At 46.3% G+C, this 24,510-nt stretch overlaps 1 protein-coding gene across 2 annotated transcripts in view; it reads left to right on the top strand.

The window, feature by feature from the left end:
• Positions 1-24,510, top strand: part of AFG2B (AAA ATPase AFG2B) — a 270,060-nt gene that overhangs the window by 48,093 nt on the left and 197,457 nt on the right. For both annotated transcript variants that reach the window (XM_078684773.1, XM_078684772.1), the window contains exon 3: positions 6,242-7,339. In XM_078684773.1, the coding sequence (XP_078540899.1) occupies positions 6,242-7,339 (1,098 nt within the window). The remainder of the gene's footprint in view (positions 1-6,241; positions 7,340-24,510) is intronic.

The following is a 24,510-nucleotide window of genomic DNA, read 5'->3' as shown; positions in this document are numbered from 1 at the left end:
ATGAGACTCTTAAAGCCCTTAAAACCAACACGAGCGACACTAGACAGGTAGATCCTGATAGTTGCAACACTGCGGAAATAAGTAAGAGTCGAGTATTAGAACCAGATAATCCGCCTCAAGGGACTGAAGTGCCTCCAGTCTTGGACCAAAACGCTCTCAGTATTCAGGGCACTGTACAGCAACTAAGTCAGTTTTCCCAATCTCTCAGTTCCGATGAGCATTCACTATCAGAAGTCGCTGTTTCTACTCCTCCTTCAGACCTCTCTACAATATTATCTATGATTACTAACTTGACAGTCGACATCAAACGTGGATTTGAGGAGTCATCTAAAATTCAAAGAGAGATAAGGTCCTACTGTGAATCACTAGATAGTAAGATTGATGGGTTATATTCTAGGACGGGAGTCTTAGAAGAGACAACAGCGGTAATGTCCATAGAACTCGACAACGCCAAAGAGGAGATACGGAAGCTTAAAAGAGAAGACACGGCACTGGCGGAAAGAATAGAACACTTGGAAAATAATTCGAGGCGCTGTAATATCCGCATTTTGAATGTACCAGAAGCAAATGAAGGTACTAATATCAAAGCATACATTATCCAACTCCTAATTAAAACCCTAAATTTGAAACACACAGAGGAGGAGCTTAATCAGGATATTCAGCGGATTCACAGGGACCCATTCAGGCGCAATCCGCAACGTACAAAGCCTCGCAAGATATTAGTGAATTTTCACACATTTCAACTCAAGGACCATATTTTAAACTTAGCTTTAAAACAAAAATCATTGTCAGGTGAAGGTTTCTCTTTTCAAGTGCGTTCTGACTTGTCGCGGGCGACCCTTGATAGACAATGGGAGTTGGGTCGAAGAATGGAGGCCTTTAGAAACCTGGGAGCATCCGTCCAGTTGAGTTTCCCTGCAGCTCTCAAGATTATGCTAAACAACAAAATGTATAACGTTCACACTGTTCAAGCAGCAGATGAACTATTGTTAAGTTTAGGCACCTCCAATTAATAATGTCAGCTGCTACTATAGCTTTTTCTATAATATTAACTCCATAGAGTTTATAGCGCTTACTCATGAGTGAAACTACAAAGGGGAGGGAGAAGGAAAAAGAGAAGAAAAAAAAAGAAAAGAAGAAAGGGAAAAAAAAAAAAAAAAAAACATTTAAAATCCTACTTGATCCTGCTTACAGAAGAAAGTAAAAATAAAATAAGGGAAAAATAAGGAAAACGTAACAGTCAACTTAGAAAAGAGAGAAAAAAGGGAAGGGTAAATGTGGTTTTTTTTTTAATATCACTTCACAACCACGTAATGCTCCACTAAAAAAAAAAAAAAACTAAGGAAAAAAAAAAACAACAAAAAAAAGGGGGTGAAGAAGGAAATAAAATAAATTGGAAAAAAAAAGGGGATAAATGGGAGAGTGGGAAGTGAAGGAAAGGCGTGTGTATGTATATATATATATATATATGTGTGTATATATGTATGTATATATATGTGTGTGTGTTTGTACATTTCTTTCACATTTTTCACAAATTAAATCAATAAATCAATAAAGAGCACTTTTAAACCCACTTATAGATACTACTTTAAGCTATTGAATTATATTTTCACCATAGGTTCCACTTGAGTTAGACACATCACTTATATTAGGTCCTCTACTATCTTAATTTAAGAACGTTCCGCCTGAGCCCAGATAGAGCTTTAGGGGTATCACAAACCGGATCCCTTCCGGTTGGATAATCTAGGGTTCCTCAGGGGTGGGGGGGAAATCAACACGAGGGAAGGGGTTAGGGGAATAAAAAATAAAATGTTTCTCATTTCTAAAATGGCGGTCGATAATTACATAAATAAAAAATGGGCTAGCTTTTCTTATCTTAGCAATATTAAGGGAAATGTATCGGCAGGACTTTCAATAAATATCAGTAGACATGCCAAGTATGAGCACCATTAAGATTCTCTCCTGGAACGTTAATGGCCTGCGCACCAAACCTAGAGCCAATACAATAGTACAATATATTCGGGATTTTGGTGCCCAGGTCATTATCCTCCAGGAGACACATTTGGTTGAAGATGAAATTTTAGACTTGGTAAAAAAGAATAGATGGATAGATTTAACAGTCTCTACTTCTCAGATAGTTAACACAAAAGGGGTTGTCATTCTTTTTAAAAAAAACATCACTACAAAACTCTTGAAACAAAAGGTCGATCCGCATGGCAGATGGGCAATCGCGACAGTAATGATTGGGGGATCAAGCATTACATTAGTAGGCTATTATGGGCCTAATCGAGATGACCCATCTATTCTGGCCACGTTGTTTTCCGAGCTGTTACATTTTCCAGAACCAATGATAATAGCGGGTGACTTTAACATCGTCCTTGATCCGAAGTTGGATAAGTCCACTTCTACCAGACAACAGCTACATTCCAAATCAAGAGATTTTCTAATTAAAAATATGCACCAATACGGACTTATTGATATTTGGAGGGTAAGATCGGGCTCGAAATCTGGCTTCTCTTTTCGAAATTATAAGTATCGACACAGATCAAGGATCGATTTCATATTGGTTAACAAGTGCTTGGAAAAGTCAGTAAGGGATATAACTTATTTACCATCACACCTGTCCGACCATTCGGCAGTATGTTTAGACCTTGAACTACAGTCTCACACCGTGACAAGGTCTTGGACAATTGACAGATCGTTCCTTACATCCCCTGAGGATCTGGACTATGTTAAGGTCGAGACGCAAGAATTTTTTAAAACCAACATTGGCTCGGCGTCACACAGTTTAGTATGGGATGCATTCAAATGTTCTTTGAGAGGGATTGTCAAGAACAAAACTTCATACCGTAAGAAGCAATATACTCAAGAGGTTTCACAGATAGAGGCCAATATACTAAAAGCTGAATCATATTTAGAAAATACAAACAACAGCTCAGACTATGCTATACAGACCAAACAGGAGGAGCTCACGAAACTTAAAGGACAAATGGCTTCTGTACTAAATCAGCGAATCCTGCAGAGGTGGGAAGCTAGTAAATTAGCTAATTTCGAATTTGGCGAAGGGGCAGGCAAACTGTTAGCCTGGAAGTCCAGAACAGATCAAAAACGTAATAATATCATTTCTATAATAACGAATTCTGGTACAGCGACTTCAGACCCAGAAATAAGATTAGCTTTTAAAGACTTTTTTCAAGCTATCTATAGGGAGGACAACAATATCACCCCAATTCAGATAGAAAACTGGCTTAACAAAATCACCCTACCGACTCTCTCTAAAGAGCAGGCGAACCTATTAGACCACCCAATTATGTTAGAGGAGGTAACATCAGCCATATTAAACAGTAAAAATGGGAAGGCGGCAGGCCCGGATGGTCTTCCGGTAGAGATTTATAAGCATATTGTAGCCGATATCGCCCCTTTTCTTACCAATTTATTTAATCTGATACTGGTTGAGGGAGACTTCCCCCCTCCATCATGGAACAAAGCTTCCATTACGCTTATCTTGAAACCAGGCAAAGTAGCTACAGCCTGTGGCTCATATCGCCCAATTTCAGTCCTCAACGCTGACTATAAGATTTTCGCGTCTATACTAGCTATACGAATGGGACTGGTAGCCCCCTTAATTTTACACTCTAACCAGAAGGGTTTTGTTAAGGGTCGCCAACTCTACGAATTAATTTACGACCTTATAGGTGCAATTGACATGGCAACTACTTCATCACTGCCCTTGGCCATTCTTGCTTTAGATGCTGCCAAGGCCTTCGACAGGGTCAATTGGAAATACCTGTCGGGGGCCTTGGAAAAATTTGGGGTGGGCCGAGCTTTTCGTAGAACGGTGGAACTATTATACCATGAACCTTCAGCCTCGGTCTTGGTCAATGGTGGGCTGTCGGAACCCTTTACCATTACAAGAGGCACCCGGCAGGGTTGCCCGCTCTCGCCCTTACTTTTTGATATTTATATGGAGCCTTTCGCCCAATTGATTCGTGAAGAAATTAACATCACTCCATTTAGTCACAGAAATTGGGAAAAAAAAGTGTCTCTATACGCGGATGATCTTATGATCTTAACATCTGACATCAACACAGCATTCCCATTAGTAATTAATCTGGCACAAAAATTCGGTAAAATTTCCGGCTATGAAATCAACGCCACAAAAACCGAGGTAATGGTATGGAACATTACTAATACGACATTACCAGTACAACCCTGTGACAATATGAGATATTTAGGTATTAAAATTTTAAATGATATCAACCAGATTGCCCACATAAATTTTACCCAGGTAGCCAAAGACTGCAGGAACTTAATGAATTCTTGGAGACATCTCCCATTGACGCTCTTAGGCCGCTCGAATCTGGTCAAGATGTCCATCCTGCCTAAATTGACCTTTATTTTCAACAGTTTACCACTTTACTTTGAGAAGAAAATGATAGCAAAGATGCAAAGTGACATTACTTCATTTATATGGAGGAATAAGTCTGTAAGAATCTCTTGGAATAAACTAAGGCGCCGTAGGGAGAAGGGGGGTCTGGCTGGCCCCGATATCCAAATCTATGCTTGGGCATTCCAGTTGGCACATGCTCGAATCCTATTTAAAACTCCAAAAGATCAGGGCATAGGCCTTATGTTTTCTACACTACTAAAATGTGAAGGCTTAAATCAAACAGGATTTTTATTTAAGTTTGGAGATCCAAAATTTTTTAAGAAAATTAAGTTGAAGATACTACAGGGTCTGGCAAGAACCTGGTACAACCTTAGAACTACTACCAAAATAGGCTACTATTCCAACGGTTCTCCTATATGGGATCTTCCAGCTCCACCTGAATGGACTAAAGATGCATTGATAAGCCCGCTAAAAGAAGCTGGGATTTTGACTTGGGGTGATCTCTTTTTTGAAGGGGAAATGTATTCCTGGGAACATCTAGTGAGTAGGGTAGGCTCAAACTTATCAAGACTGAAATTTCTCCAGATCTCCAATTGGGCGGCAGCACAAAAATCTGACTCCACTCGCCAACTAATCCCTTTATTGGGTGATATCAGCCAACTAGAATCCTCCCTACTTGACAATGCCCTAAAAACCAAAGAGGTTTCCCATTTCTATAATTTAATCTTAGAGGAAATAGACGGAATATTCCACCTTCCAGATCATCTTTGGGGTCGTCTATTGCCGATAACTAATCTGCATGAACTTTGGGAAATATCCTTTACCGTGTTATGGGATATTGTAAAACCAGCGTGGCTGCGAAGAAACCACCTCTTTACCCTCCATAGGGCTTATTATTCGCCTCAGAGGTTGTCCAAATTTTCATCTGGTACACCAGTGGCCTGCCCTCGGTGTGGACAAGTCGAGGCCTCAGATGCACATATGTTTCACGATTGCCCACATCTAACAGTTTACTGGCAATCAATAAGCAACAGACTAACATCTTCTATAGGTACCATGGTGAATATAGATTTAGGCCTTGTAATCTTTGGAGTAAAAGACAAAAAGCGTAGTGCAAATAATAACCTTTTGTTCTACTCAATTTTGGTGGCTCGACGAGAGATTTGTAAGCGTTGGAAAGAGGCCTCCCCACCGACTCTACAAGATTGGAGTTCCTCCATGCTTTCTATATCGAAACTAGATTTATCTAGAGGAGGTAAACCAGAAAAAAGAGCTTTTTGGTTGAAACTCGATTGGTCTCAATGAGTAGAAACTGGGTTTTTTTTTTTTTTTTTTTCCCCAGTTCCTATGATTACGAAGCCATGTCGAACTCCTTTTTGCTTATTCACATCTGTCCTTCATACCTAAGGTCAATTGTGGCATAGGCGGTGGTGTAATTTGGCTAATGGCAAGTTCCATCTTATATTGTTAAAGGGGTTGTGACTTAGCGTTAAGCTAATCTAGCTGTAGGGTCTTGGCGCTCCCTCTTAAACGACCGACCCCTACCAGTCATGTACTGAGACAGCATTTTAGTCTTCCAAGTCACACTCTTTCGAGCCCACGGCTCTGATGGTTCAGCCATGGTTGAGATGAGGAACAAAAAAAAAAAAAAAATTGTGTAACAGGAAGATATTTGCTGTCACATGATTACTTGATTAATTCTTGACATTACGCTCAGGAATCTCTGTTTAGTATTGTATTTACATATATAAAGTGCTTTGCTATCACTAGGTTGTCTGTGAATGTACATCTGGTAGTTCTATTTTTCCCGCACAAATATATGGGTTAAGTATTATAACTTCTCTTTTACAGGGCGTTGCCATGCCAGCAGCCTATAGAATGGCCCTGAAGTTGCTTCCTCTAGATCCAAAAGACCATGGAACCCAACGATGCAGAATTGGACCCGAGATATTTTCTTACTTGAAAGCTAAGATCGGTGCTCCATTACGGATTACTTTGCATGGCTTTGGAGATTGTTTGTGTTCTGCCTGGCCTCGAAAAGACCTATGTGATGGGTACATACAGCTGGATTTGAAGTGCACAAATATTGGCCTAACTAAGCTGAAATTAAAATCACAAACAATTGATGCAACCCAAATAAGTATTGTGATGTGTAACAAATTACGAAAAGTCACGGTTCGGGTTGTTCTTACAAATCTTAAAGCAAAGCAAGACAATCCTGACATTATTTTGCAAGAGACTGTTAAAGACTTGTTAAAAAATGTTTATTTTTCTGTCAACCATGTGGTCTCGGTAACATCAACAGGAACTCCTATTTTGTATATTGAAATACTTGCTACAGATCCCCTTACAATAGATGCTGGGTATATAACATCAAAAACAAGTGTGTGTATCAAGGAAATTATTACAATGGAACAGTATGAACATTTGTCAGCAAAGGAGCCTCTGGAAATGTCAGTTGCAGGAATGGATGATTTACGCACCTCATTAAAAGAATTAATTGCTCTTCCTTTACAGTATCCTAAAACCTTTACAAAATTAGGTCTTTCTTGTCCCAGAGGTATTTTACTAGTGGGTCCCCCTGGAGTGGGGAAGACGCTACTTGTGAGAGCTGTTGCAAAAGACGTAGGCGCTTCCTTGCTGTGTATCAATGGTCCAGCAATACATGGTGCTCGACCGGGAGAAAGCGAGGAAAACTTGCGTCGGCTTTTTGAACAAGCTAGCCAATCTTATTCTAGTAGGCCAACTGTTCTATTTATTGATGAAATCGATTCATTGTGTCCCAAACGTGGAGGTTCAAATAATGCCCCAGAGAATAGAATTGTTGCACAACTTCTGACTTTGATGGATGGTATCCACAGTACAACTAAAATGATCATCGTGGGTGCAACAAATCGTCCTGGTGCCCTCGATTCAGCCCTCAGGAGACCAGGTAGATTCGACCGAGAGGTAATCATATATCTGAAATTACACTTGTAGTAATTCAAGCACACCTATTCATTCTTGTTCCACAATGTTTATGCAATATGAAATGATTGATGTATCCTTTACAAAGAATCCTAAACGTTTGTGAGCATGTAAACACATAAAGGTGGGATAATCTGATCTTGGCAAATGTTATGGAAATGTGTTTATTTTCTAGATACCTGCATCTTTGGAATTGATGTCAGTTGGGAAAGATGGTATAATCTTTTTTTTTTTTTATTCGTTTTATTGTTGCATCAGAAGTATCACAAATGCAAAGAATCAGCATACGGTAGAGTGTCCACATTCCGCTCTGGCCGTCAACTACGCAACTTTTCTTATGTTACTAGACGTAGTACCCCTCAGTAGAACTTTTCGCTTTTAAACAAGCAACATAAAAAAGGAAACAATAAACCATAATAGTCCCCTAGACAGCAGGCCCCCATCCCCTCCCTCCCACCTCCCCCCTTCTGGTCTCCTCTCCCTCCCACTCAGGAGCTCCCGTCAGTCCAATGAATGGGAACTGGGCCGTAAGGTACACATATATCAAGCTTGGAATCCCGGCGTGCAGTCTATCTCGTCTGGGGGCACCTTGACCCCATGTTACCAGTTCGCAATGTCTCATTCTAGTCCGTGGTATTGCCTCCACTTAGCCCACACCCTCCGAAACTTTTTGGGACAACCCCTGGCTTTGTAAGTCACTCTCTCCGCCGCCATGTACAGATCCAGCCCTCGCCTCCATTCCTCCAGATCTGGTTTTTCAGGCGCCCCCCATTGTCGTGCAATATCCCTTTTCGCCACTACTAACGCTAATACCAGAAAGATAATCAAGGGGCGGGATAGGTCCACTTCTGTGGTCGTGCCCAGCAGCGCTAATCTAGGGTCTCGCGGTAGGTCCACCCCCAGTACCTCCTCCAGTTCCAGGAACACGCTATCCCAGTATTCTTGAATGGCTTCACATCCCCAAATTATGTGAAAAAAATCTGCATTCTGCTGGCGGCATCTAAGGCATGCCGTGTCAGGTACCCTGCCCATTCTAAATAGTCTCACCCTGTCAAAGTATGATCTGTGTAGTACCTTAAATTGAATAAGACGCAGCCTTGACTTAATCGCCACCTCCCGAGGGTGCATGAGGGCGAGCTCCCAGTCCAGATCCTCCATGTTACCCACGTCTGCCTCCCATTTGTCTCGTAGGCCCTGGAGGTCCCCTAGCATGTTGTTGGTCAGGGTTTTATATGTGAGGGATACTGCCCCCCTCCCTATCTGTTCCTGCAGCAGTCTACCCTCTAATGGAGCGTATTCTGGGAGATCCGAGAGTGTAATGTTTTGTGCCCTCCATGCGTGTTTCAGTTGAACGTATTTATAGTACTGGGTGTTGAGTAGGCCAAATTCATCTTGGAGTGCCTGGAAGGTTTTTAGGTCCCCTCTTGCTACCACGTCCCCCACTGTGGAAATGCCAATATCGTCCCACCGTCTAAAGCATTTCAGCTTGTGAAACTCTCCCAGCCATTTGCAGCACCATAGCGGTGTCTGTCGAGTGGGCCTTTTGTCCCACCCCATTCTTTTTGACGCTCTATGCCAAGCCATTAACGTAATCCTGGTGGCAGGAAGGAACTGCTGCCCCATCGTTTCCCCATAGAGATAGTGTAATATAGTCTTACTTGACCATTTAGATCTTTCCAAGGCATAGGTGGGGTGGTCGGCTGCCGCATGCAGCCATTCGTTAATGGGGGTGAGGTGTTCCGCCCAGTAGTAGGCCTCTAGGTTGGGGAGCGAGATCCCCCCACTGTACTGGTGTCGCTGTAGGGTGGAGAGCGCCACTCTCGGCTGTTTCCCCAGCCACAGAAAAGTGCGCAGGTCAGCATGGATTTTATTCAGGGTCTTATTCGGCAGAGGGTAGTATTCGTTCTGGAGTGCATAAAGAAACTTACGCAGGAGGACCATTTTATAAAGCGCGGCGCGACCCAAGATGGTGAGCGGGAGCTGTCTCCACCTGTCCATCTCAGTCGTAGCTTCTAGCATTATTCGGGCTAGGTTGTTAGTGAAAGAGCGTGCCCTGTCCAGTGTTATAAAGATTCCTAGGTATTGAAAGCCATCCTTAGTGTGTATTAGTAGCTCTGGCAGGCATTCTCCCCGCTCCTTGCCTTGTGGATCGTAAAGGACTGATTTGTGCCAATTTATTGTGTGTCCTGCTCACGCCCCGAACTCGCCGAGCTCTCTGAACAGTGCTGGGATAGTCTTATCTGGGTCGGTCACGAACAGTAGTACGTCGTCGGCATACAGGGATATTTTTTCCTGTGTGGCATCTGAGGTTCCCCAAGTAAAGCCTCTGATTATCTGATTCTGCCTAATCCTTATTGCTAAAATTTCGATGGTAAGGGTGAATAGAAGGGGGGACAGTGGGCAGCCCTGTCGCGTGCCCCGCCCGATGGGGAACTCGCGGGACAGCCTCCCATTAACCCGCACTCTCGCCCTCGGGTCTGAGTAAAGAAGTTGAACCCATTTCAAGTATTTAGGTCCAAACCCAAACCGTCGGAGGGTCGCCATCAGGAAAGGCCAGTGGACTGCGTCGAATGCCTTCTCCGCATCCAAGGAGAGGAACCAGTGGGGTTCACTTCTCTCACGTACCTCTTGCAGCCAATTGTGTGTGCGGCGGAGATTTAGTTTGGTCGCCCTGTCAGGAAGAAAGCCGGATTGGTCCATATGTACTAGCTCTGTGATGACCTGTCGCAGGCGCCTGGCTAGGACAGTGGCCAGAATTTTCGTCTCTATATTTAGGAGGGAGATTGGGCGGTAGGAGGAACAATCATCTCTAGGTTTACCCTCTTTGTAGATTGGTACAATAATGGCTAAGTCTAGGTCAGGAGGGAGACTCCCCGCCCGGCATGATTCGGTAAATAGGACCTTCATGTGCCGCAGCAGCAAGTCCGCAGTTCGTTTAAAGAATTCCGCCGGGAAGCCATTAGGTCCCGGTGTTTTCCCTGGTTTCAGCGCCGCTGTGGCTTCCGATAGCTCCTCCAGCGTTAAGTCCGCCTCCAGGGCTACACCAGCTTCCGTGGATAGAGTAGGCACCTCCATGCCGCCCATGTAACATTGGGCATCCTCGCTGTCGCCCAGCTCCCTGGCCCTATAGAGGTCCTCATAGTAGGTCGCAAAGGCTTCCGCTATGTCTTCATCTGTGTTTACCCTTCTGTTCCCTGTTAACGTGATCTGATCCACCCATCGTGTCGCGCGTTCCTTCCTGCTCAGCCAAGCTAGAAGTCTACCTGACTTATCGCCTACATCATATAATCTGTGTAGTGTTGCCAGTGCCTGGGTGCGTGCCTCGTCTGTGGCCAGTTCCCTATAGTGTCTCTGCGTGTCGAGCAGTTTACTGAGGCGCGCCTCCCCTTTCTGCTGGAGTTAGTCTGCTTCTAATGTCAGGATATTCGCCTCCTCACTCGCTATCTTGTCCTGTTGTGCCCGCCTGGCCTCTCCCAGCCTACTCTGGATGCGGTCTCGGAGTACTGTTTTCATCGCCTCCCAGAGGGTAATTCCAGAGTCTACTGATCCCTCATTTTCAGCCATGTAGACCCGTATGTCCGCTCGCATGCCCCGGAGTATTTCCGGCGTTTGGATGTCCCACGCCGCTAATCTCCATTGAGCCCGCCTGTCTCCCCTCGCACGCCCCAAGTGTACATATAGCGGGGAGTGATCAGATATCCCTCTCGCCTTGTATTCCGCTAGATCTTCCGTCGAGATCTCCTGCCTGGATACAAAGACATAATCTAACCTGGAGAAGACCTTGTGTGCCCCCGAGTAAAATGAATAGGTTACTTGCGTAGGATGAAGTCATCTCCATATTTCAGTGAGGCCGATGGTAGTCATGAGCCGTGCTAAGGCTGGTGTGTGTCCCCCTGCATACGGTGACCCCGATCTATCTTGCATGGTGCACATCACATCGTTAAAGTCCCCTCCCACTACCTGTGTCGTGTCGGCTGTGTCTAGCAGGATGGTAGTGACTGCCTTCAGTGTGCGTGGTTGTAGCTTGGGTGGGGCATATACTGACAATAATGTGTATCTACGTCTTCTCTATACCCCCTGAACTCCCGCATATGTGCCCTGTGGGTCTAACCAGGTGCGTGTAACCGTGAATGGCGCTGCTTTTTTTATGAGAATCGCCACTCCCCTGGAGTCCGTTGTGTAGCCTGCATGCGCTAGGACAGCGTATCGCCCTCTTGCTATGAATGCGCAGTGATTCCATCTAAGGTGAGTTTCCTGGAGGAGGATAATATCAGGTGCCAATCTTTTGAGATAGGCATTAACTAGACCTCTCTTGATTTTTGACCCCAGGCCGTTTACATTCCACGTTAGCACCGTGACCCCTGTGTCATTCCTGTGTGGAGTATCTAGTGTACTTGCCATCGCGTATCACAGCATCTCCCCCTTGTGGGACCTTGGAGCAGGATAGACCCTCGGCATGGGCTGGCAGGACTCTGCTGTTTTCTGACGAACTCCCCCCTTCCCCCCGTTACCCTCAACAACCCCAACATGAAGTAATACAGGAGCCAATTCACCCCCCCACACCCCCACCCACCTCCCTCCCCTTCCAGTCTCATCCCAACCTTGGACCAAACTATCCACGGGAGAAGGCCTGTCGCCCTCCCACACATCCCACCCCCACTAAGCAAGAACCAGCGCTAAGAACCCAACGAACAGTAGGGGGGGTGTGTCAACTTGCTTGCTCCGCATCGCCGAGCCGCCATCTTTACCCGATCTCTGTGCACCAATGTTCACGAAAGTGAGTCTTGTGTGTCCATATGTAGCCCTTGACCTGCAGAGTCTTGCTCCAGCTGCTGGATTTCTTTGGCCAGCGGGTGCAACAAATCACTCCTTTTGTCTTCATCCTCTCCTCCGGACACACGGCCCTCCGATTCCTCCATATCTTCTTCGTCAGAACGGATTCCATTCCTCAGGCAACTGAACCTCGAGCCCGCCACGGAGTCGTTACCCGGGGATGCCGATCTAGCTCTTCTCCTGTCCTCCATACCTTGTGGTCTGTAGGGAGTCGCCGGTGTCTTCTGCTGCGAACTCCGCGTTCTCCGTCGCTGTGGTTTCGGCATCTCCCACCTCGGCCATTCTCGCAGCGCTCTGTCCAGTGCATCCCTGCCCGCTGCTTCTCTACTATTCAGGATGGGGCGCTCCTCGAGCCACTGCCACGCGTCTTCCGGGTGTGGAGAAAAGATGGATTTGTCCTGATAGAGTACCTTGAGTTTGGCTGGGAAGAGGAGCATATACTTAATGTTCAGGGACCTCAGCTTTGCCTTTACAGCATCGAAGGAGCGGCGCTGTTTGGAGACTTCCTGACTGTAGTCCGGAAAGATCAGTATGGTAGCATTTTCAAAGCGGATCTCTCCCATTTTCCTGGCTTCTCGTAGAATCAGATCTCTATCGGCAAAGTTCAGGAAGCGCGCTATAACTGGTCTCGGTCGTGCTCCCTCCGGTGGTTTGGCCAGGAGTGCCCTGTGCGCCCTCTCGATAATGAAGCACGGGGAGAACCGCGCCGTCGGGAAGGTAGTTTTCAACCAGTCGAGGAGGAAGGCGGACATATTCCTTTCCTCGATCCCTTCTCTAAAGCCCACAAAGCGTAGGTTGTTGCGCCTCGACCTATTTTCGGCGTCCTCAACCTTCCACAGCAGTTGACGGTGAGAGGCCTGTAGCTCCGCCATGTCCTTCTTAAGTGTGGTAATCGATTCCTCATTGTCGGTCAACCGCGATTCGGCCGCCGTGACCCTGTCGGTCAAGTTTCGGAAGTCCTGCCGCAGTAGCGTCACCTCGGACCCTACCTCCCCAATTTTCGTCTCCAAGGCCGCTCGTGATGCTTGGATGTCCGTCCTGGACGCCTGGATGGCCTCCAGTAACATGGCCGTATCAGTGCGCGCGCCAGGCTGCATTGACTGTTGTTCCACTACAGGACGTGGTGCCGCAAAGTTGTCCATTGGGCCCTGTCTCGTGGTCTTGGGGGCCGTGTCTCTCTTTCCCATGGTTGCTCAGTCTATAAGCCTGGGGCTCCTGGTATAAGTTTTCTCCCTCTGCGCGGCCGCGGAGCTCGGCAGCGTGCTGGGAACAGTGGCAGCACTTCTGGGTACCTCCGTCCACCTGTGTCTCTTTGTGGCCTCTTCCGAAGTTTCTACCGCCTCAGCCCCGAGCCCCAGAATGTAGCCATGGGCGGTGCAGTGTTTGTGTGCAGGGCTCTGAAGCGCCACTCAGCCGTCTCTGTCCCACTGCGGGCACCAGGGCTTCCAGCAGAACAGGGCCGGGTCCTCTCGCCCCCAGTAGGTCTCAGCGGACCGCTACACTTCTCCCGCCGGTCCCCGTCTCCCCAGGCGTCTCTAGCGCGCGGCCGCCATGTTGGTAAAGGCGGGCGCTGCGTGTGGGCTGGGCCCCGACTCCCGGTGCCGCACAGGTTCGGTTCCCGCCTCCTCCGCCCCGTCCTCACCGTCGCGCTGCCTCAGAGTTAGCTCCCGGTCACACCCCTTCCTGGGTGGGGGGCAGCAGGGGGCACTCCGTCGTCACTGACCTCCGCCGAAAAACGCCGGCCGCCATCTTGGGAAAGGCGGTCGGCGGGCACCGCGGTCTACCTCCTTCTCTCCGGCGGAGACGGTGTGGTTCTTCTTGGCGACCAGGCAGGTAGCGGAGCCTCTGTCCGCTAGATTCAACGAGATAGGGCACAGCCGGATCTTGAGGCGCGCATCCCTCCGCCGAGCGCCGCAGCCGCCATCATGGTCGCCGAGAGTCACTGGAGCTGTCGTATTCCACGGCTCACAGGCGAGATCAACGCCGGATCGCCACCGCAGCGGTTCGTGTCAGGTACCCGGGCGTCGGCTCTCTCATTTGGTGTCTTTTCGGGATCGTGGGGGATATGTGTAGTCGGATATTTATGCGGCTCGGCCGGAGCTCCGTGCAGGCACGTCTAGTCGGCCATGTTGCTGGCCACGCCCCCAAGATGGTATAATCTTAGTCGCCTGTGCTTACCTTCCATTTCACAGCCTCTCTCCCCCTCCCAGAGGCAGTTCCTTTTGTCAGAAGTTTGGTTCCTTTGATTGATAAATGACAGACATACTTACTATATTCTCTTGATTTAATTAACTAACTTGTGCAAAATGATCTTTGAGTCTGTTACTATTCCAATTAATGTTTGACACTTTATGTGTGTTACTAGACACTGAGGAAACCCAATTGTAACCTTTTTTCCCAAGTTGCTTTTTATAGAATTTCTTTCTAGTATGTCAGTGCACAAATACAACAACCAATGGGTTTTTGGTAATAACAGCCCTGCTGGACTCAATCCTATGGGTTGACAAAACCCTAAGAAACAACCCGAGTTCTAAAAGTTCATGAACCACTGTAACAGTAAATGTTACAAATTGGTGGAGAGTCCAAATAAGAAAAACATAAGTTTTGCTTGTTTTGTTACAGCTAAACAATTTCAAGTTTCAGTAGTCACTTGGCATTCATATCAAGTTCAATAATTGTTTTCTTTGATGTTGCGCAACATCAAAGAAACCAGTTACTGCACTTGATATGAATGGAAAGTGATTATTGAGATTTGAAGTTGTTTGGCTGTACTATATCAATAACATTTAAACAAGCAACACTGAATTCTGGAAGTAATGTTACATACGTAAAGATACGAACTTGCAAAATGAAAATGAAGAACTCATGACATTATTATTGTATTGATATTTGGAAGAACTAAATGTAATTTTTCTTTAATTCAAAAGGTATGTTTTTCTTTTTTGACCTCTGTACCAATTTGTAACATTTATTGTTACAGTGCTTCATGAACTTGTCAATACAAACAATTTAGTAATATTGGCACCAATTGGGCGCTTCGTAAAACAGTAGAAACATAGGATAACTTCTTCGCAATTAGCTCAATCTACCCCACACAATATATTAGAGCACATACTGCACTTCAGCTTAACAGATTAAAATTTTAAGAAACCGCTCCCTCACCCACTCAGACTTGGCGATGCATACTCTGCATAGGACATTCTTCCAGATTCAGAAGTCGTAATCTAAGTACTTATAGAACTTTCTCAATAGATAGTGGTCTTCTAACTCCACCCCATTTCAGTCCAGCTAATAATTTGTTCAGGTCTAGAAAGAACCATCTTTTAATGACTTTTGGTTGTGACATAAATTGATATAAAATCCTCGGCAGGAGTAGCATCTTAGCCATTTACACCAAACTCAAAGGGGAAAATGGCAGCTGGCACCAAAAAGGTGACATATGTGGCAGTGGCAACCTACTCTACATTGGCCATCGAAAATATGTCATCGTCATGATAGACCTGGACCCCTAAATATTTGAAGGCTTCTTACTCCCATCATAGAAGCAATTCAAGGTCAGATGGATGATTCAGTTCCACTACCTGCAACGGAAAAAGTAAGGCTTTGTCCCAGATTGTTTTGAGACCCAAGACTTCACAGAATCTTTTGAGTTCCTCCATTATATTGGGCATCTCACCAATGGGTTGTAGATAAACAGTAGGGCATTTTCTGCGTATATAGTGTGTATTTTGTGGGAGATGTATTCTCCATGATTGTCCTCTGTAGCACATCAAACATGCCAGGGCTCCACTGTCAATATAAAGAGCAGTGGGGATAAAGACAATCCCTATGGGTTAACCTACTCAATCTCCCATTGCCTAGAATCAATCTAACACTTATGAACCCTGGCAGTAGTTCGAAGATACCAGTGCTGATCCCTATTTTCCGCAAAATGCCAGAAGAAGGTGCCAAAAATCTTTTCTTTATTAAGATAGCCAACTGCTTCCCATTGTTGCCCCCTGGGGACCTCTATCCATGACGTGAAACAGCCATTGGAGGTTGGCATGAGTGTTTTGTCCAGGGTTAAAGCCACTCTGATCCGAGTTTACTAAAAAGTGCATCAGGGGATGCATGCAATCTGTTCTCTATCATTTTCTCTAGTATCTTACACTCAATATTGAGCAGGGTTAGAGGTCAGTATGATTTCACTTCCAACGGATCACTAGGTATAGTGATGGCCGCCCTTGCAGATCTTGGTAGCTCATCTTTATTTTATTTTTTATTTTAATTTCTTCTATAGTGCAGGAATCAATCCCGTAAGGGTATCTCCGCGCTTTGCCAGCTATAGAGTATAGAGTTATCAGATAGTACATCCTAGGAGGTTAGGTGGACAGAAATGCTTCTTGATAGAGAAGGGTTTTTAATGTCTTTCTGAAGGACAGGAGGTTAGTGGTCATTCTTAAATCGATGGGAAGTTAGTTCCACAAGGCAGGACCAACTGAGGAGAAAGCTCGATCTCCTTGTCTAGATTTCTTTGTGATAGGGGGTTTTAAAAGGGCTTGGTTGCTTGAACGGAGAGACCTACTGGGCTGGTACAGCTCCAGGGATTGCGATAGATATTTAGGACTTGCTCCATAAAGGCATTTGTGAACCGTGCAGCATATTTTGAAATTGATGCGCTGCCGTATAGGAAGCCAATGCAGTTCTTTCAGCAAGGGCTTGGAGGGAGTCCTGGCTGGTGCACCCATGACCAGTCTTGCTGCCGTATTATGGACTACCTGCAGACGGCCTATTGCATCAGCGTTTGCTAATGTCAGCAGGCCGTTGCAGTAGTCCAGGCGACTGGTCACCAAGGCCTGTACAAGTGTCTTTCTATAGGTGGCAGGGAGATAAGGGAAGACACGTCTAAGTAGGCCGATGGTGTGGAAACACAACCCTGCGATGTAATTGGTGTGTTCTTTCAGGGTCAGCTTTTGGTCCATCTTCACCCCAAGGTTCTTTACATGAGGTTTGGATGTGGGTACTGGGCCGAGATCTATTGGCCACCAGTCAGGGGACCAAAGGATGTTTGCTTTGCCAAAGAGCATAACCTCTGTTTTTGTCACATTACATTGGAGGCAGTTCACTGCCATCCAATGTGACACCGCCCTCATACCCTCAGCAAAATTCTCCTTGACTTTAGGGCCAAGGGAGCTGAAGGGGTAGAGGAGCTGGGTGTCATCAGCGTAGGAAACTGGTATGAACCCATATTTCCGCACAATCTCAGCAAGGGGGGCCACATATACATTGAACAATGTAGGGCTAAGGCACGAGCCCTGTGGCACCCCCTTCGTGAGCACCCTTGAGATGGAGCGAAAGGGGCCCAGGCTGACAGATTGCGATCTCCCGGAGAGGAAACTCTCCAACCATGATAGAACTAAGCCTCCGATTCCTACTCCCTGCAAACGGCTGAGAAGGATGTTATGGGACACGGTATCAAAGGCTGCAGACAGGTCCAACAGCACTAGAATCATTGAGCCACCTCTATCCTGTGACATTTTGATCTGGTCTGTCACAGAAAGAAGGGCCGATTCAGTGCTGTGGTTGGGCCTGAACCCAGATTGAGATTGGTCCAGGCCCCCTGTCGCCTCGATGAAGCTGGAGAGGATGGTGTTAACGTGTTTCTCTGCCAGTTTGCTGATGAAGGGAAGGAGAGAAATCGGGCGGAGGTTGGAGAGCTCTGACCAGGGCAAGGTGGAATTTTTACGTATGGGGTTCACTACCGCTTCCTTCCAGGCTAGAGGAAGTTGACCTTCGGCAAAGGAGAGATTGAGCAGTTTCTGAATAGAGGGTCCTAATGTCTCAATTAGAGGAGAGATGAGTTTGGCAGGTATCAGGTCAGTAGGTGAGCCAGTCTTTATTTGGTTGATGAGTGTAGTGAGGTCCTTGATAGTTATTTCTGGAATTGCCTGGAAGGTTTTTCCAGAGGGCAACATTGGAGGGATTTCAAGGGCCTCAGTTTCCAAGGGATCTGAAACTGCAGTGATTTTTTTATATATCCCTTCTATTTTGTCCTCAAAGAATTGAGATATTTCATCACATAGAACTTGGGTGAAGGTGTCTGGGCTCTCACATACTTCAGGGTTGGTGAAGGTCTGAATGATTTTGAATAGCTCTCTTGTGGAGTTGCCCGCCTCTGCGATTTGGGTGGTGAGGCCTATTTTTCTTGCTTTTTTTATACTTTTGTAATAGGAGGTCATAGCCTCCAAGTATCGGTTCTTATCTTCCCCATTGCCTGTCCGTCTCCAACGTTTCTCTAATTTTCTGCATCCCTGCTTTTCTGTTTTAAGGGCCTCAGTATACCATGCTTCCCTTTTAGCTATGGTAGATTTTTTCACATTTTTCTGAGGGGCAAGGGTGTCAATGGCTGTCATCAGTGTGGAATTAAACTTGGTGAGAGCAGTATCGATGTTATCAGAGTTGGAGGGTATAGGCTGTTCCCAAATTTGTGTAAGCTTAGCAGAAGTAATTTTATGCCAAGGTCTACGTTTAGTGGACTGAGTGGCCGGGCGATTTATGGAATTGGATAGATATGGTATAGAGAAGTCTATCAATTTGTGGTCGGACCAAAAGATGTGTTTAGGAGGCTGACAGTAAACGTTAGGATGGGTCGTAAGGATCAAGTCAAGAGTGTGACCACCCGAATGAGTGGGTCCATTATTTCTTGGGTGTAGACCTAGGAGAGCAAGGTCTGCCAAGAATACATTAGTATCTGGATGGTCATCAGTGTCAGTGTGAAAATTAAAATCTCCGAGTAAAATGAAGTTCCCGTTAGCTTTCATATGAGGGGCTAGCAGTTCAGTGAGGACAAGGGAGAACCCAGCATTGGGTCCAGGTGGGCGATAAACTAGTGCTCCTTTCCAGTGTACCTTGGGACTGATTTTTAGATGAAAGATTAGAACTTCCATAGTAGGTAGCATCACTTGTTCTAAGACTCTGATATTCAGAGTGTCTCTATATATGATAGCAATCCCGCCTCCTACCTTCACAGGGCGGTCTTGACGAAGAATTTTATATCCCAAGGGTATACCTAAGGTGATAGTAGGGATAGTGTGGGGTTTCAGCCATGTTTCTGTTAGGAAACATATCTCAGGCTGAATGCTGTGGATGGTGTCCCATACTTGTGTATAGTGTTTAGGGAGTGATCTGACATTTAACAGAAAGCTTTTCCAGCCTCCCTGGGGATCCCTGTTATCTGTAGGCCGTCCGGCAATGATGTGGGAGTGCGTAGCTTGAAAGCCGCATTTGAAACAGGAAAAGGGACCCTCGGGACATCTTAGTGTTTTGTTCGTACAACTATATTTCCCCTGGGGTTGCAACGCCCTGAGAGCTTGTGGAGCATACCTGATGCGAGGGGTGAGCATGGGGCAGTCCATAGTAACAAGGACAGAGTGGGTGGCCCCTGGCCCCGTCCTGTCGCGGACGGGCGCAGACGTGCCACTCTTTGGCTAGTCTTCGGCGTTGTCTTCGGCTCTCCTGCGCGCGATCGCTGCGCGCTCTGGAGGGGGCGAGGGCTAAATAGCCCCGTCAGCTCTGTCCGCTAGAGCGCTAACCGCTCTGCGAAACCGGAAGTGGTGTTCTCCCTCCCCGGTACACAGTCACGGGGAGGCGGGGAAGCGAGCGCTCAGGTGAGTTTTCTGCGTGTATGTGCGAGTGTGTGCACTATTAAGTTCTAGTGTCACAGATGTGATAATTTTTAAAATCAATTTCCACAATTTGCAAGTTTTAAAATATCATGCATGCGCAACACGCAATTACAGATGACACAGGCTGAAGGTCCCAAGCAGGCCAGCGGGTCCGGGAAACACTGCCACTGTCCCCCTACCGCAGCGCGGGAAAACAAAGCTCAGCCTAAATAGCCCCGTCAGCCCTGTCCGCTAGAGCGCTAACCGCTCTGCGAAACCGGAAGTGGTGTTCTCCCTCCCCGGTACACAGTCACGGGGAGGCGGGGAAGCGAGCGCTCAGGTGAGTTTTCTGCGTGTATGTGCGAGTGTGTGCACTATTAAGTTCTAGTGTCACAGATGTGATAATTTTTAAAATCAATTTCCACAATTTGCAAGTTTTAAAATATCATGCATGCGCAACACGCAATTACAGATGACACAGGCTTAAGGTCCCAAGCAGGCCAGCGGGTCCGGTAAACACTGCCACTGTCCCCCTACCGCAGCGCGGGAAAACAAAGCTCAGCCCTTTCCGTAGTGCCCCTTCATACATGTGTAATCTTTTTGGTGCATGTTATGTTATAAGCTGCTTGAAACAATTGAACGATAGCCAGTTTGACTTCCTGTATCGTGAACGTGGCATCTAAAGTTCCTTTTTGTTACACATTTAAGCTTGTTAGATATCGTATCTAAGTACTCGCAGGCACTCATAGTAGTCTCAGCAGTCAGTGTGGTATACAGAACCTCATAACACCAGGTAAGCATTTGATTAAAATGTGATTAAGAATGTGTCCCTAAAACCTGTAGCTGTGTATATAGCATAGATAGCTATTCTTTCAAGCTCCGTTTTCAACAGCCAGGCCAATGTTCTCCCAGGTAGGTCCCCTTCCTTGTGTTGCATGGCAATATACTCTTTGTGGATGATCTCTGCTAATCTGTCAGTAAGTGTGTGTTAATGTTGTTTAGTCTCGATAAAGGTATGCATACTTTAAACATCAGTCACAGATCGTCTCTCTGTATTTTCAGCACAGCCTTAGACATTTTCCTTTGTTTGGTGAATTTTAGGTCCTAGGTAGTTTTCACACAGACACTGATGATAACCACTTTAAATGTGTTCCATTCACTTGATAGATCTGCTGCCATGCCTTCATTCCCACTGAAATATTGGTTGATATTTTCACCCACTATGGCTCCATCTGATAGACATTATTAACGAGCAGTGGTCTGATTCTGATCAACTTAGGTATCTATGATGGAGTTTGCTATGTCCGCTCCCTCAAAAAACACGTCCGGCCATGTGCTAATATCATGCACCAGGAAAGAAAATTAATATTCCCTTTTGTATGGGGGGAGTTTCACTTCGTATGTCTGTTAAATATTACCTGTGAGCCCGTGCGGCCACATTCTGCATGCTCAGCCGACCAGGTGCCCCTGGCAGTGGAGCGACTGACCTATCCAACATAACTACATTATAATCTCCTCCCCCAGATTGCTGGTGAGTCACATTTTTCAAGCAATAATTGCATAGCATTTTGTATATTGTAAGAGGAGCCCTGATTGGTGATAAGGGCAGATATTCAAATCAGTGACACCCGGATGAAGAACTGCTTCAAGCTCAATTCAGAAAGTCCTCATCATAGGCTTCATCCCATCCGCCTGGGATGACTCCTGGTGGCCCTCAATGCTTGGACCTCCCAAACAGACCACGCACGGAACCACGACATCATCCTAGACTCCTCGCTCATCATGAGCCACCAGATCAATGCTGTCTCATTGCCCTGCTTCTACATGCCTTGCCTGCTCCAAAAGATTTTCAAGTGGATCCCCACATAGTCGAGAAAGGCAGTCACCCATGCCCTCCTCAGTAGCAGAATCAACTATGGCAACACACACTACGCTGGCATCACCCAGAAACTCCTCAAGAAACTGTAGAACTTTCAGAAAACCTCTGCCAGACTCATCCCCAACATTTCCCGCCGCAGCCTCATCACCAGCCATCTTCGAGACCTCCACTGGCTCCCAGTCAACAAAAGAATCACCTTCAAGCTCCTCCCACACGGCTTCAAAGTCCTACACCACGTGGACCTGCGTACCTGAACCACCAACTCGCATTCCACACACCCACCAGAGTCCTCCACCCCACCCAAGAAACTCTGGCCATCGTCCCACGTATCTGCAAGACCACAGCTGGAGGAGATCCTTCTCCTACCTCGCAGCAAAGACCTGGAATACACTACCTCTCCACCTCAGGCAATCACCGTAACTGACTCACTTCAGGAGGACCTTAAGATCTAGCTTTTCAACTGAACCACAGCGTCCCGTTGGACCAGCATCAAACACCTCCCCATGCCCCACTATCAGTGGTGGGTTCTCTTCTCTGATTCTAGGGTGTCACCACTGCATGTGGCACCCACGACCCCCAAGCAGTAGAACCGCTCTCACTTCGATTGCTCAGCATTTACATGTGCCACAGCCTGAAATGCAAGCAAACCGAGCCAGCTTTAGAGGCAATCTGCTCAGCCCTCAGCCACCACCCCTGAGATGTAACTCACAAAACAATTAGGCAGCGGGCTTACCATACACAGGTTAGCTCTAATGGTCTACCAGTCTGCTCTTCCGGAAAGCGACCGCTGCTCCATTCAGCAACTGTGGTTCTGAAAATTCTGGACTTGAGAATAAAACTTCGTCGTAACATGACGAATTTAGTATCAAAAGACCGAAAATGACGAGTACACTATGTACAAGCATTTTCGTCATATTCCAGTGACGACTTCACCTCGAAATCGTCATTTTCGTCTTGAAACCTTGGCTTCCATTTTGTGTACGGCAGCCATTTTGTGAGTTGCCCTTTACATAGGCTTATGATACAGCTAAATTCAATTCCAAAGGACACGTACACCTTAATTGACTTTCCTGTGACCTGGGCAAGTTGGAACCCTTGCCCCAGGCCGAACCTGTTTGGTCAGTTCCTCACCCAGTGGCCGAATGAGATAGCATCAAGGCACAACAGGCCATAAACCCATTTCATCGCACACACCCTGCCGAATCTTGCTCACACCTGTCCCTGCTCTTTTCTCTCTCACTTGCTTTATGATGGGGAGGTGCCCATTTTTATTGGGGGTCCACCGATATCTGATGAAATCGTGGGCCTTGCCGGGTGATTTGTTGTGGGCTGGGCGAACTGAAATGTGGGCTGTCATCATGACTCTGCTTTTCCTTTGTAGCGAAAATATTTGTATGGTATACTAAAATTCAAAGAATGTTTGCCTAAAGCACAATATTTTGTATAAAAAGAGAAGCCTGACTTTGTAAGTTTGAGCAGTCTCCTGAGAATATACATCCCGTGTGTTGTACTTCTAGGACACTTGTTTCTTGGTTGCAGCCAATACAATCGATCCTTGACTTCACCTAGAAGACTCTGACTTTCTGTGGTCTGAATCAAGAAAGTACCCGAGGTCTTTGGGTGTACCCTGGCACCGCTGGGTTACCGGTTTGGTACCGGTTCTGAAAAACCCAGTACCTCAGTTGGCGCCCAACGTTTGGGGCGATACCAGCGGTACCAGTCCAGCCAGAGGTTCGTGAGGAGCTTCGTGTGAAAATTCTGGAGGACGGCCAACCACTTCAGCGACCCCTGCATGTTGACGTGGTCCGAAGGTCTTTGCTGCGAGGTTCCCCGCTTCCCGACGGCTACAAAGGACTGCTGCCCTGGCTATCGCCCTGATTTGGACCCTTGAAGTTTGGTAGAGCGAAACGATAAGACGAGTCTTCTGGTGACGTCATCGATATCTCAGTTAAGTATAAGTGGAGCGTCTCCCAGTCCTTAGTTGGTTTTTAGTCTTGGGTATCCTTTTGGGATTATTTTTGGAACTTGCAAGTGCCAAAGCCAAAGGACTCGTGTATTCACGAGAAATATTGTAATCGATAATCCTTTGAAGTTTGAAGCTAGACTAGTGAGCGAAGATGCCTGGTCTTAGCAGACTTGGAAATTTGTTTTGTCTTGGTTGTAATAATAGGGACTCCCGATTGGAGGACTCATGTCCGGTTCCTCCGGTTGGAACTCCAACTTATGAATTATATGTAAAACATGGAGTAGGTCCCATCACATACAATGAAGTGTGGATCAAATACACCAGAAAAGATGGTGTTTTAAAATGGCCCCAATATGGTAGCTTTGATACAGAAATCTTAGATAACCTCGAAGTTAAACTTTTTAAGAAGAAAGCCCGGCCGGCGATGTTTGACTCTTTCCGCCTATGGCGTAAGGAAGCCAAACAGAAGGAAATTAAATTAGCGAAGAAAAATAAGAGAGAAGGGGGTATTTCGATAATGCAAGCTGCTATGCAGTATAAAGACAATGAAGAAGAACAGATGAGTGAGCAGTTGCACAGGCAACGTAAAATGGTAATAGATAAATGCTATCCAGTTTTGCCACCTCCGCAGCAAAAGGGCTTGAAAAAGATCCCTTAATGTCGCATTTATTAAGTTCGCCACCCCCCTATGCGCAAAAATGCCACGGCACCTCCGCAACCTTTAGTTGTGCAACCTGTGCCTCCTGTTCCTCCACAGCACCCACCAGCTGTTCTTCAGCTGGCTCCTGTTCCTTTGGTGCAGCCTCCTCAAGGCCCACCGATCACATCTGCT

Source organism: Lissotriton helveticus, chromosome 3_2, assembly GCF_964261635.1.
Source record: "Lissotriton helveticus chromosome 3_2, aLisHel1.1, whole genome shotgun sequence".
Taxonomy (NCBI): Eukaryota; Metazoa; Chordata; class Amphibia; order Caudata; family Salamandridae; genus Lissotriton; species Lissotriton helveticus.
Note: the sequence above shows the minus strand (reverse complement) of the source record. Positions and strands in the feature narration are given on the sequence as shown.